This window comes from Cephus cinctus, unplaced genomic scaffold, assembly GCF_000341935.2.
Source record: "Cephus cinctus unplaced genomic scaffold, Ccin1 Ccin1_scaffold0709, whole genome shotgun sequence".
Lineage (NCBI taxonomy): Eukaryota > Metazoa > Arthropoda > Insecta > Hymenoptera > Cephidae > Cephus > Cephus cinctus.
The window spans coordinates 571,007-585,364 of record NW_014333329.1 but is presented as its reverse complement, the minus strand read 5'-3'; the positions used below and the strand labels follow the sequence as shown (position 1 = coordinate 585,364).

General features: G+C 38.5%; 1 protein-coding gene and 2 long non-coding RNA genes across 3 annotated transcripts in view; all 3 read right to left on the bottom strand.

The window, feature by feature from the left end:
- Positions 1 to 823: 823 nt before the first annotated feature.
- Positions 824 to 2,821, bottom strand: LOC112494704. Its single transcript, XR_003060428.1, has 5 exons — positions 2,620 to 2,821; positions 2,192 to 2,535; positions 1,953 to 2,084; positions 947 to 1,216; positions 824 to 878 (listed from the first exon to the last, which is right to left on the bottom strand). It is a non-coding gene; the product is annotated as an uncharacterized LOC112494704 (long non-coding RNA).
- Positions 2,822 to 2,979: 158 nt separating this feature from the next.
- On the bottom strand, positions 2,980 to 4,773 carry LOC107270156. The gene is made up of 4 exons (XM_025087633.1): positions 4,747 to 4,773; positions 4,517 to 4,610; positions 4,234 to 4,406; positions 2,980 to 3,109 (listed from the first exon to the last, which is right to left on the bottom strand). Exons 1-4 carry the CDS (start codon positions 4,771 to 4,773, stop codon positions 2,990 to 2,992), a joined length of 414 nt encoding a protein of 137 aa, XP_024943401.1. The 3' UTR covers positions 2,980 to 2,989.
- Positions 4,774 to 12,678: 7,905 nt separating this feature from the next.
- The window catches only part of LOC112494722, a 91,218-nt gene continuing 89,538 nt past the window's right edge, over positions 12,679 to 14,358 (bottom strand). The window contains exon 3 of the long non-coding RNA XR_003060470.1: positions 12,679 to 13,819. This is a non-coding gene — a long non-coding RNA (uncharacterized LOC112494722). The remainder of the gene's footprint in view (positions 13,820 to 14,358) is intronic.

Genomic DNA, 14,358 nt, shown 5'->3' with positions numbered 1-14,358 from the left:
CGAATCGAACGGGAGGAGGCGATTTAATAATGGTTCCACGTGATCACATTTCCCTATAATCAGAGTGTTCATTATAGAATTAATTACTATGGAAATATGGTCTGCGATGTAATTTTAATTATCTCGCTTAATATCCAGCCAAATGTACCTATGTGGCTATACCGGTCCGATAGAAGCATACATTATGTTATTTAACTGTACTGCACTCATAGCGCCATTGTATTCTCGGTAATCCATTCAATTTTACACCGCGTGTCCGTGACTGTACTAAAATCCTAATAGGCGATTCAGCGAGACATGACAAAGCCACCGAAAAGAATTGCGGAAATTCAAAACCTACCGTTCTGCCTACGTTTTCCGATGTGATGCACGGAAGCACTGTTTACACGCTCCAATTATCTTTTAATGGTGAAACTCAGCTGAGTTTGGATACAAAAGAGATATGAGGTAGGGGAACGCTTCTCCGAAACCGGAAGTAAAGTGCATCTCTATAGTGACAAGAGAAAATGTTCATACTCGAGCTAGACAAGAATTCAGTAGGGACTTTCTGATTAATTGAAAATGCATACAGTATATATATATATGTGTGTATGTATACGATAATTAAATTACAATAACCGAATCCATTCTGAGCCCATTTATAACGGCAATTTATGTATATCTGAATATTCATAACATTGGCAAACGACGGCTGTATTATTAATCGATGTAACTTCTTGAGTTTCCAGTAATTATGTAAGTTGGATGAGGAGCAGACAAGTTTTAAAGTTAAAACGAAACTGACGTCAATTTCGAGTATCGAATGCATCATAATTTTAAGTTTCGTACCTTGCACCTAGTTTCTGTTAATGCTCGATTTTCCAGCGTGTCAGTTAACTCTGAAAATTGCAAAAGTTCTTAATATTTAATCTCGATTCATTTTTTACGTTTTTCATTTAGCTCTTACGCAATCTCTTCGTATAGATATACTCAGGGAACACTATTTGTATCATTTGTCCTGTGCATCCACTTCTTGAAATCCTGAACATGGCTTCTCAAGAATTGTGTCTGTCATTGCCACGGTCCGTAAAGTTTCCACAGTTGCAGCTTAAGGACTTTCCGTATTAACGTCAGAAGCGAGTACCTGCCTACTTACTAACCGTGCGTTCCCTGTCTACGACTTCCTGGGTAAGCGATACCATGTTCCAGGATTTAATCCAGCGGAAGATCCCCGTTCCTGCTTTGGCAAGAAACTCCTTTACGTTTTCCAGAACTACACCCGTAAATAATCCAAGTTGGACAAGGTGGTCAGCCGCTTTCATTCGTAAACTTAGGTTATGGGTTGTCATTCATAGGAGAAATTAATGAAAATGGTATTGGTTGTTTGAGTGATTAATACTTAGTTCCCTGATAGATAGATTGGATTGGATAGTTACTGCTTGGATACTTTTGAAAGTGTCTATTATCTATATTATATGAAATATTATATAATATGTATACTGTATGCTATGATAATATAGATATACCTACAGCTACGCATATAGTATATAAGTTTGCTGCAATTCTATATTTTTCAAGTATCTCATGTACGTATATTGTTCTCTTTTTTAAATTGTGTACAATGTCAATCTGATGAAAAATTGGCTAAGTGCTAGGATATGTTTTAATAGAATTTTTTTGTTTCTTTTATCTTGCGAATAGAATAGGGATATAATACTCGTAACTGACAAGTAATTGGACGGTATTTTGCATTAGTGGTGCTGGTGGTATCAATCAACGCCACCAGCAGCAGACAAGCCACCATGCTCTACTCTGCAGGTTTTGCCTTGATGTAAACCACATGTAGATATAATTAGGAATAGCGTAGATCTGAATTGCAATTAGGATTAACGTAGATCTTAATGCTTGCAGATATCGATCATCATTTGCTTTTCATTGCCAATTTTCATGAATATTTTATCAAGTTTACTTACCCCCGTCCGGCGTAATGGACTGTGTTTAGTAATGCTGTGCCGTTCGAGTTGCGATTGAATCCATTTCAATTGGATGAGAAGTACAATGTATTTCGATGGCACAACAAACAGTTTTACTGATCTCAGAAGTATCTAAAAGTTATATCTTTGTTCAATCGTGTTGTCTACACTCGCGACACAATGCAATTCTCTTTCATTAGCGCAGGCACGTTTATCTAATTTATTAACACGAAACTCACGGAAGAACATAATGAAATCTAGAAGTAAATCTCGATGAAGAACGCGTTGGTGCTGCCGCCCTGTGGGAAAAGTCTGTAACTTGCTTGAGAATTCGTGCCAGGAGTCGGTAAGAAAGAAAACTACTACACTCACAGGACCGTATAAAATATAAACAATACGTTTGATGCACCCTAACGATTAACCTCCAAAAAAAATCAGTTCTTGATTAGATTTTAATTAAAGACAACAAGAGTTTTACTGTTACTTGCGTAGCACAATTTTTAAAGATACTTCATTCACAGAGGTTTACTTTGGACAAAGCTCTAATTATACTAAGGCATTATCGTTGGCAGTGAATCTTCGCCTGTAATAAAGGTTATTATTTATTTCTGATTTATTCCAACATACATAAAGATATTATCAAACATTTAAATGAAAAGCTAAGTACCTTGGCCCATATTGACGATTTCATGAGAATATTCTTCAGACGATTCGAGTGATCAATTTTCGATAGTCGCTAATTTCAAAGCTAACGGAAGACGTATAAAAAGGAAGAACGACGCGTTCGCTGCTATATAAAATACAGCCAGATAAATGAAATATATAATTTCCATAATAACAAGAATTTAGAAGCACAACGACCGGTAAGAAATATTCAGGAATAACTAAAAAAAAATGAAAAACTAATTCGGACTGTCCATACATATCAAGTGGCAACTTCATAGTAGTGAAGACAGTTCATTATTGCGTATATGAATCAAATACATCAAATACATAGATTTATTTATTTGTACAGATAGTATCGTCAAACACAACCTTCAAGTCAAACTTAAAAATTCCTTTCCATGTTCCAGGATCTTGTACCTCTTTTCGATGATTGTCGCGGCACGTTGCAGATGAATTTTCGTAGCGTGCCTAAGAACCATACCCACGCTGTACTGGAACACAATGGTACATTCAAATAAGAGGAAACAAAGGCAGACTGCAGAGGACAAACTTCATTTATCAAGATCTCGTATAATTAATGGTTCACGTAGGAAATCATATAAACAATGGCAAGGATGAAGTCTAAGGAAAACCAAAACACGTTTCAGCCACGCGACGAACGTTCTTCACTCTACATCTAAAAGTTTCAAATGACAAAAGAGAAAAAACAACCAAATCGCACAAGTAATAACGTTATCAAGAAATTTATAAAACTTATTTTGGATAAGTTCACTGGGTAAATTCCATTCTAATTTTTAATAATTTTACTCCCAATTGAATTAAACCCTTGGATGTCACGTGGTTACAGAACTTACACTTTTCCAGATTTTGAGAAAGTTCCCGCGCAAACGGTACCACGTGCAAAGTAGATACAATAGATTCTTTCAGCTACAGTTATCACATGGACAGCTGCCCCTATAAATGCCTGCATTCAATTCGGCCGACACCGAAGATCTTTATGCAGTCAGGGAAAGTACAATGGTTATATAAGCGAGAGGATTGAAGTATGAAGAAGGCCAGAAATAAAAACGATATGAAAATGTACAAACTGTATAAAGATGATAGACCACAGTTTCCAATTGGCATTGGTATAATCAGAAAGATATATAAATTTGAAAAATCATCAGAAACTGGTAGAGAGTGTAGGTGACGCCTAGTGCGATTTCCCGCCAGAAACCCTACAGATGGGTATTCCTTCTGGGTAGGGTCTTAGCTGACAACTACGCAAGAAAGATTTTCCATGGGGCAGAATCTTTTGTGGTCCAGAGGAGGGGGGGGGGGCACGTGCGGATAATAATAATAGCTCTGCCATTCAGTCTCGAAACGGTGAAGGATAAACGTGCAAAGGGTCTACAGAGAATGGTTTAAATAAAAGCCAGGTTACATACGTACACGCACATATATATATATTTTCTATAAAAAGATGCGAGCCTGAAGATTAAAAAAAATCTTAGGGTACTAAAAGCGCTTGAGCATGACTTTAGTCCTGATCTAGGATCTTTCTTATGTACTGTCAAAGTCGAAGTACCCAGAGCAATTTCTTCAAATCGATATTTTAAAGTAATTGAAAACTCACCTGAAATAGAGCAGAAGCCCTTCCGTACGATTGCGTTACTTGCATAACAGTATGATGATGGTAGATTTTTATCCGGATTTGAAAGCGCTGATTCAAAAATCCATCGTCGGATTTCAACGTGACGATATCGGAGGGCCCGTAGTCGGTTAGCACGACATAAACGTTCCTCTCGCCTGTATAAGAAATCGATTCTCATAAAATCAAAAGAAAATCTTAGTAATGAAAATTTGTTTTCTTTTTCTTTTGGAACTGCATCGCGGAGCAACCCTCCTATAATCCTCACCGGCTATAGGAAGCTTGAAAAATACTTGATAGAATTTCCTGATGGACGGTAACCCAGCGTCGGCGTCCTTCAGCTTTGATGCCCACGCGACCAACTTGAAAGTCGCGAACAAAGGAAATTACGAGCTCATTAATCGCTATCGCAAAACCTCAAACGACTTTTACTCTTTATCACGTTATTCCCTATTTCCTTTGAGCGAAGTGCTTCTTTTCCCAAGCTCGCAAAGTCACCTGATTTTTATCAGCTCGTTGCGTCATCAATTTCGATCAGTCAATGGCCTTAATCAACCATCGACGTTACGTTCTCGAAATTGCTCAATGAATTACAGCCTACCAACATTGTCAATCTAGTACGCAAGATAGACCCTAATCCTCTCTGATTTCGTAATCCACTTCAACCCTGTAATTGGGATCCTCTGCTGTTTCACATGACAGAACGCTAAGACATCCGGAATGATTATCCCCCTGTCTGTCCCCTCGTATAATTGCACTTATATTAGGTGTTTGAAGTTCGTGACCTTGAGTGTGTTATTAGACGAGAAATGTCTAAATCCATCTGGTTCATTCGCAGAATCCTACCGTAGTAAACTATTATTAGTAAGGTCTCTCACGATTTCAAAGAAATTAGAGTCATGCCCGTGAATTCTATTGAAACAGAGTGTCGCAAAGGACTGAAGTCACTAAGAGTAACAGAATTAGTTTCTCACTTAGATTTTGGGATTAGTTGGAAATCGTCTGTTGAATAAATTTGCCCTAACACAGTTTGAATTATATTATACATTAGGGAATCCCACTGGTGTGCTCGTATAATTAACGAGAATCCGTAAAATTTTTATTCAGCCACATTCGACTTTGAAAATAAACGTATTGCGAAGCAAGCAACGTATACGTCGAATATTTCCACAGGGTTGGTACCACCGCGATATGCAGTGATACAATGCCGATTTATCGAACAAAATCCCAAAAGCCTTCCTAACTAATTGCTCACGTTCGGCGTTGCAATTGCATAAAATTACGCAATAATGTTATCATTGTCCACGTCCCTGTAGATTTATGCCAATACGGCATTGGTTAATTACCCGAAAGCTGTACCGTTTGTTTATACTTTCACGGATTTTCTGTAAAGGCGTTAACGTGCGCCATTGCGCCAATTTCCATGAACATTTTCACAGCTCGCTGATTTCGAAACATCGGACAAACGGTTGCGCGCGATTCGATAGATTAATAAATGCATAACCACGATGCTATTTCTCGCCTTTATCGTTAATTGAACGTATCGCCATCAACGGGTGATAATATTACGTTGCGTTGGCCAGACATCACTGTTAACGACTGATAAAATATTTCCCTCGAATCAATATAACAGCTCAACGATCTCTTCCGTTATGGCAAAAATTTTCCAGTTATTTCATTTAAAAATTTAAAAAATTACGTACACCAAATACCTTTTTCAATACTTGAGTCGTAGTTTAAAAATTCGATAAATTTTACACAGTCAACCTTAATCCTCTTCCTGTTTGTCGATGAGAATTCCCCTGAATCAACTTCTAGTTTGTAAAATTCATAAAGTGCATAGCATACGAAAACGAAGTAGCATTCGATGTTACTTGGTAAAACAACAGTCACCGGATATCATTAATCAACTTATAAAATCCCATATATTTCATTGATTTTAGTATAACATTATTGTCGTTGAATTAATCAAAAGCTTTCACCAACGCAATCATTAACATTCTACGTTTCTTGTTACGGACAACTGGACTCATCACAATCGTGCGTTATTGACCAACGGCGAATCGTGAGTGACGTGAATGTAGCAGAAATTAATTTTGCATTGTGACCGGGAAATATTATATACTGAATAAAATTGTGTATATTACCAGTCGATACGATAACGAAAAAGTTTACGATCAACGTGGCGAGAATATATCAGTTTTGCAAAGAAGTTCGGATTCTGCGGAGAGAACGAAGAAACAAAAGGAACTGAACTGCGCTTCGACTCGACTCGATTCTGTGCTTTAAGTAAACTCCAGCAATCGTGTGTTCCGGTGAGATTGAGCGTGGCCAAAAGGAGTCGCTGGAATCAACGATGCGTATTGACGATTAAGCAGTCTCCGCCGAATAGAATTTCAGTTTATCCGCAGCTGAACGACTTTAGTTCACGAAATAATAGAGGATGTTCGGAAAGACGTAAGCGGATAATGCGGATTTCTATAGTGCATTTCTCTTCTAATGCATTCTGCACTCTCTAACACAGTCCGTTCGTTTTAATAGGGTCGGATGCGATGAAATACTTTTGCAGCTCGGTCGATGACCAAGAAACCATATGTGTGAGTAAAGCAAATTATATTAGGCTGCATCCACACTGCGTGTCTCTACTGTCTTACGAAAAACACGTAGGTGTAAGTTTCTACTTGAATTTTACTAATCATAAGTACAAGAGATCGGTCAAGAACTAACGACTAATTAGACTGTTGTGGATGTAGCTTTATGTTGAGAAATATTTTGTAGTGGCAGGTAGGATGCCAATTTAACGTGAATAATGTGTATCTATATATATGTATATATATCTGTATGTGTGTTACGAAGCGTAACAAGCGTTTATCACGCGGATCCGGGGGTTCCGACAATGAATTTTTTTCATCCCCTTCCGTTTGTGTACTTCCGGTTTCGATGCGTGATTGACCGTGAATTCTGAACGTGTGACGATTACGAAAATTATACAAACGTCGCTATGCAAATGCGACGGACGTGGCCTGATTTGTAGAATTATTCAGCGACCCGTGTGCTGATATCCGGTTGTTTTCTATATTTCTACCCACCGCCCTTGGATTCCCATGCGACGGAACCTGCACTGAAATCGGTTGAGCGACTTTATATAGGGATAATTAATATGCTAGGTACTTAGCATACTAGATTGTTTTCACGTTTCATTATTATTTTCACAGGACGTATTTATACGAGAAAAAGAAATACGAACGGGAGATAATATTTAGAAAATATGGTAAGCCGTAAAGCTGTAAAAAATATTTTTTGTTTTTATACTCATATACGGATTACGAATATGCTATATGAATTTATATAACGAATATGAGCTACTTTATATCGCGCGTAAAAACAGTTTCGACGAAGTGCTATAAAATGAACTGAATATCGGAGAAGGAATTTATGGATAGCTTTTGAATGTTCCTATTTCAGTTATTGATTTCTCACCGACGCGTGTACCCGCACATGACTGAAAATCAACGCTTTGACGTTGCTTTCGTTGCGATTCGACACGTGACCAGCAATCTTTAAAAAAAAAAAGATATAATGCACCCCCATAGAAAACATATGCTTCCATGCAACGTGACCAAGAGTCATATATGTATATGGTAAATGTGAACTTCCGCATATTTCCCATGCCCCTATCGCGGAACTCCCCAAGAGCCACCCCCATGGTACCCACATTTTACCGTAAACCATCCATTAACTCTGATTAAGAATATCGAGGGATGAGCTGTGTATAATCGAACCCTTTTACGTTCACCCCACCCGCATCTCTCTCTTTAGAATTTCCTTTGCTTTTCATTAAACAGGGAAAACCTTTCTCTACGAAAAATTTCATATATGGGCTGAGATATCTCAGTAAGAAAATATTATATAATTATTATGAAAATATTTCAATGGCTATTGTTATCAAAATTTTTTTTAATTTAGTAATACCAAAAAGTAACAATATAAAGTGTCAACAATTTGACACCATACTTTGACTTCTGTACCAGCGTGTATTGTGTATAGCTATATATCATTCTACATATAGATTTACTTAAGGAAGAAATTACAACATGCACTCATTACTCCTTAATTACATTGAGCTCGATACTTTGGTACAGATGACTCAAGTAGTGGGATTTCAGTATTTTCAATTACGTATTATCCCAATAATCGAATGCAAATTTGACAAGTTACGTAGCTCATCCGAACACGTCTAATGACAAAGTTACGTTTGAAATCGTATCCCTATGTACTTAGCAATAGGGAACGATAAACTGCCCAGGTCGTACCAAACGTTCATTAAAATAAATCACCAGTCCGTATAATTTCCTCGATCAGCAGGTTACCGCCTGCGGGTATTAGAAACGAGGCTTTCTTTTTGCCTTACTGATCCACCGTTGAGACGCGTACGAAAATGTAAAACAAAATTGCCGCCACGTTTGAATGACTAGTCAGACAATTTACAGTTCTAAAAATATAATCTGGCCCTTGGAAATAATTTGAAATTTTTGAAGAGGACAATTTTTTAATTAAAAACTACCCTAAATTTTTACGACAGTCAACATGTTTTTTACTGGGGTTTGCTTCACGTTCTATACTCGGACGAATAATTCTAGAAGTCATTCTTTGTCCGAAAGTTGGTGCACACGTGTACCAGTGCTGCACCCCAAAAGGGGAGAAAAAGAAAAAAATAAAGAATCCCAGTGGGTGTGGTGTAAAGTGAAATGTCGATAGTGAGTGGTGCGATATGGGGTGGTAGAATGCGATGCACTGCAATGCTGCTAGGAGCGTTCGACCACGTGGGACACAGCGGAGGGTGGGCACCAGTGTGAAGTCAGTCAGCATTTTCAAAGGGAGGAAATGTGGGCAATCTTTAGGGCAACGCGCTCACTTGGCGTCTGGCCGAGATTAACTAACCCCCTTCTGATCGTGAGAACGAACACTCGAATTTCTTCGTGAAACATTAATAGATATCTCTAGACGTTTTCAGATCCATGGCGTCATCAGATTTATGGAGATTGGTTTTCGTTCCTAACTTTGACATAATTTCATTTACGATCCATTCATAACCAATAAATACATATAAGAGAAACTGTTGAAAAAAAATATATTATCTATAATTATACAGTTAATAATTGTATCCAATTTTTTTTTCCAAACTCCGTGCAATTCCCAAGGAAGTAATTATTACCTTCTTCGAGTAACTGTTGGGTATTTTTGGGAATTCATAGTAAAATACCGAAATTCATGGGATGGAAAAAAAACGGTCTTCCCAACGGACGACGCTGTAAGATTTCGGGTTGCGTGGCGGTTAGGGGGTACTATATAACCTACCTTCACTGCTCTTGCGCTACGCCGAATTCCCTGGCCGTTTATGGGAGGAGTGGCAGGTACCTGCTGATGGGGAATTGTTATGGTGTGTTAGGGTGGAGCACCGAGGGTGAAGAGGGTTGATGCACTTGTTCCACAGGACACTCATTTCCTATGGTCTCAGTGGCGCTCATTGTGTCGACATGATACAAAAAAGGTTTCAAATTGAACCGGACATAAAGTATAGTGTAGCATATAAATTGTGTATAGCGTAACGTATCTTGCGTAGGGGTTCTTTATCTAATGGAAGCATTTCGAAAAATTCTTCAAAATTTTTTACGATGATACAAAAGTATTTCGCGATTAATTTTCATCCAATTATATATTATCTCAGAAGTTCGAAAATTCTTAGAAATTTACTTCATGATGCGTAGAACTTGAAAACGAAACATTCATAAAAAATAATTGAAAAAATCACTTCAAAATTATTAAACCAAGTTGGGAACCTTGGAACTTCGTACTGAAATACATAAAAATAGAAACGTAGGGAGGGCTGAAAAACATCGGGCCCTTCCATGCTCATATGCATACGCACACGAAAATCTTTCAAATAACACACAAAGCCAATTTTCTGTATATATTCAATGTGCAAAGGGTCGGTTATACATCTGTATAGCCTTAAGGTTACGTATCCTACGTTGCATCACACATTTGGTAGCACATGCAGTAATAGTCACCGGACATGCTAAAGACGTTTAATTCTTTATTTTTCAAGCTCCATAAATTGAATTAAAGATTTGGAAAGTAATATATAAAGAAATACAGAACTCGCCTGTAGGAAGATACACGTAGTGAACATAGGTACGAATCCCAACCTAGTGAAGCCGGGTGCTAAACCGTGAGAACGTAGGCAGATGCGTGTACGGAAATCTACGCAAGGCCTACGTAAGAGAACGTGTAGCCTGGATAAGGGTATCCAAGGGTGCGCCGTAGGGTCGGATCAAGGGTAAGGACCTGGGCTAAAGAGGGCCCAATGTACCAACCGGCAGGGCAGTCATGACTTCGCCCTATGCTAAGTAAAGGATAGATACAATACTAGAAGAGCTTCGGCTGGAAGCTAGTTGACCTTCTGCAGGCCTTTTGGTTTTCTTCTCACGATTCGAATTACCGCGTGTACTTTTTTCCTTTTCTTTCTCCCTTCTCTCCAAGGCTGGGCGACTTCAGAAATAGGTCTGACCCTTCGTTACTGATATGTCCCTTTTACTCGATACTTCAGAGAAATATTCGTTATTCGATTACGGGCGGTGCTGCCATTTACTTTATTTCTTACGGTACTAAATTTTACGAACTCTTACGATTATACGTTATCACGTTTCCTGTAATTTTCATTTATACGTTATCGCTGTACTATGCCTATACGCGTAATAATAGCGCGTGAGGAAATGCCATTGAATTCTAAAGCAACGAATCGTGAAATAAGCATTATTCGATTCGGTCCAGTATGAATGAGCTAATGTAAGTCCAATTACACATTGATCCAGATGAAGGGCACCGAAGTATGGCTGACCCTTTTTTCATTGGGCAATATGCAAAGACACGTAGAATAAAAATGGCTAAGTAATACAAGCCTAGTTCTATGTACACACACAGCAGACTTCCTAGGAGAACCGACACGCCTACGCAGGTAGGATCAAACGCTTCTATTCATTGCGTGGGAATTAGGGATGCAAAAATTCCTACACACTGTTCTCACCCCTGGCTCAATAGTCACCCTTCGGATATACAAGCCATTGCGTAAATATAGAGGTACCCCAACATAGTATGGGACCTTTGTACACGTATGGATGACATGGTGGAAGTATTTGGGAAAATTGAAAAATAAATTCACCGCTGTAAAGTTTTTAAACGAAATACAAAAAAGTTTGTATGTATTTAACTAAAGGCGATATGCATACCTAGCCAGCAGATTGAGATAACGGGGAGGGTATTAAAACACAGCTACGGTAAAAGTCATTACCCAATTATCTCCCCCAATGGAGAAGAGACTTAATGGCTACCCGCATCGTACGCCGCGCACGTAGACTAGAATTTGTCTAATCACTCTCTCCTCAAGTGATTCATGCCAATTTCGTTTTTATTGAAAAATCAATTCTCATTAAAGCGCCACGTGACGCCATCATCGACTACAGAGAGCTCCGCAGCATGTAATGTATTACCACATGGTGTTGAAAATATCTGAAAAGATGAAAAATGCCTTTTTCCAAAAAATCTTGATCATAGAACTTACAAGGATTTAACTACTTTCCAGAACTCCAAAGCAGAGAAACAATAGGGCTATGAGAGGTTCTACTTTCTCAATGTTAAATTTATGGTCTTGGAAACCCTAACAGACGGTTTCAGTCTTTGACAGATAAGAACCAAAATGGTCCCTGAAGAACCCTTGGTTCGAGTTATGCTACACGTTTACGGCATCTTTTCCCATTTTTTGTCACCACTCAAACTACAAATCTTTCTAACGTTTGGTAGGTGCCTGTTATACCTACCTATGGGCCTTAGACATTCTTCGTTCAGATGCTAATACCATCTCTACCAGCTGTAAGAACTATGGCTGTAGCAGTAAAAAAATTTTTCTATAGACATTTCCATATGCAATTTTCGTCCGTTATACCAGTTTGTTGAGCAGATCCTCTCACGTGTTATATGACGTGGACTAGACACTAGTCAACTGGTTCCGTAACGCACGTACACAGACCGGAACCTTCCAAGCTCGTTACTTCCAAGTGTCTCCGAAGGGAAACATAAAACGTAAGTGTCTCTCCCGAAAGTAAGTTTGAATATTTACTCTGTACATAGTTATCCCTGTGACGACACGTACAATCAATTAATCAATAAACAAGAGATCTTCAAGCAATAAGAATACAAGGTAGAAGTTTTAAGAATTCGGAATTACAACCTTACTTAATGCGATTCGAATGAAAGTTAGAGATTATGTAATTAGAATGTTTATAACATGATATTTATAACATGAAATAAGTTGGATATTCAATGTTTTGCTGTTTCATGGTAAAAGTTATTGTTTTCACGTATGAATTTTTTTATAAATATAAAAAACAATTTCCGAATGTATTTTACCGCTCATCGATAATTCTAATGCGGCTACCCGGGGAGGGCGAAATCATTATCATTTATCCTCGTTAATAGCATCAGTCCCTCGTAAAACATTTAGTTTGGTATTTGTGCCTTGGATTTTTCAAATGTTAAGAGCCTGCTCGGAGTGGACGCCCACTGCTAAGCAATTTACCTTGTTTATTGCCAACCAGTTTGCCTCGATGATTCCGTCCCAAAAGTGGAAGCCCATTAAAGTAAATCTTTAGGTCCAGGGATTGCAGTCATTTGCTGTTCCAAATAATTTAAAAGGTACAGATCTGAAGAAATCCGCATCTTGATCCACCCCATATATTATTTTACGCGAAAGAAATTCCATTTAGTTCCGGTCCAACTCACAGATCCTCTTCCAGAAGTTTCAACAGCAGGACAACCGCACAATACGTAACGGCCAGAGCCGTGAAAGCCAAGGATCCCAAGTGCTGGAAGTGGGCCAGATATTTCAGCCAGGCTCGGTCACGCGATTCAGGATCAGGATCCTGCAGCCTGGGGTTACGGACCTTTTGGGCCCGATGATGAATAACGTCTCATCTTAACGGTTTTTCGAAGGATCCCGGATACAAAACTGGCTCCCCAACTCTTCTACTTCTTTTTTTTTTCAAAATAGTTACTTCCTACGTGCCAACAGAGGATGATGGAAATTTTTCGAAAGCTCTTTTGACAGCGTTGAAACACGTTTCTGGAATAATCATAACAACCCCTGTAGTTTTAATAAACGCAAATAGCAGAATAATTCAATAATGGAACGTATTTTGGCGTAATTTAAAATAATAGCAGGTTGCCTCGTTTATTCTTTATATATTGAAAATCCTTGCCCCACAAGATGAAGCCTCGTGTGAAAGATTCACACTGGAATCCAGTTGAACCTCTTTCGATGCAGATTTCAGTAGCACGATGGTTTGGGTCATACACGCGCACGATCCTTTAGGGTCCATGATGCTTGTTCAAAGATACCGCGAGGGCCCAGGAGGAGTTTGGGTAGGAGAAAACGTTTCATGAGAAATAGCTAACGGTTGCGCAATCTCGTGTAACTGGATCTGGCCACTAAAGGGGAGCGTTGCGAATGTTCCTTCTGTAAAAGAAAAAAAATATCAAACCGGACGTCTTTTGCGTCGTGCGAATCTAACTGCGTCATATTAATATAAGCATATATCTAGACAGCCACATATACAGGGTGGACCAATAACTTTGTCCAGCTGGAATATTTCTGTTATTTGTATAGAAATTTCAAGAAATGTTTCATGCAAAACTTGTACGGTATAGAGGCGGACATAATATTATTTTTTGCGAGGTCGGGGCGTAAAGGAGTTCTCAAGGTCATTTGCACTTTCTAAAATGGATGCTGTATTTTTTTGTCGCTATGAGATAACCAGTACTGAGGCGATTTCAGGAAGCTACTATCAATGTCATTTAGGTTCAAATGGGCTAGTAAAATAAATTTACATTGTATCAGATATTCAAAGTGTCGGCCATGAAATATAGAAATATAGGTGGAAATATAGAATCTCACGTGTTGGTTATATATTTGTTAGTAAGAAACGGCCTGGAAATGACACCTGGAGATGGTTCCCAAGGGATGGTACAAGCTACCCCAATATGTGTGTTCCCCTT

Bases quoted from the DNA above. Each gene is read 5' to 3' on its own strand.
- LOC107270156 (XM_025087633.1), bottom strand. From the start codon at position 4,773: ATGACGCAACGAGCTGATAAAAATCAG. The intron at 4,611-4,746 runs GTGACTTTGCGA...GCGACTTTCAAG, and splicing joins AACGAGCTGATAAAAATCAG to TTGGTCGCGTGGGCATCAAA. The intron at 3,110-4,233 runs GTGAGTTTTCAA...ATTGTGTTCCAG, and splicing joins GGGCTTCTGCTCTATTTCAG to TACAGCGTGGGTATGGTTCT.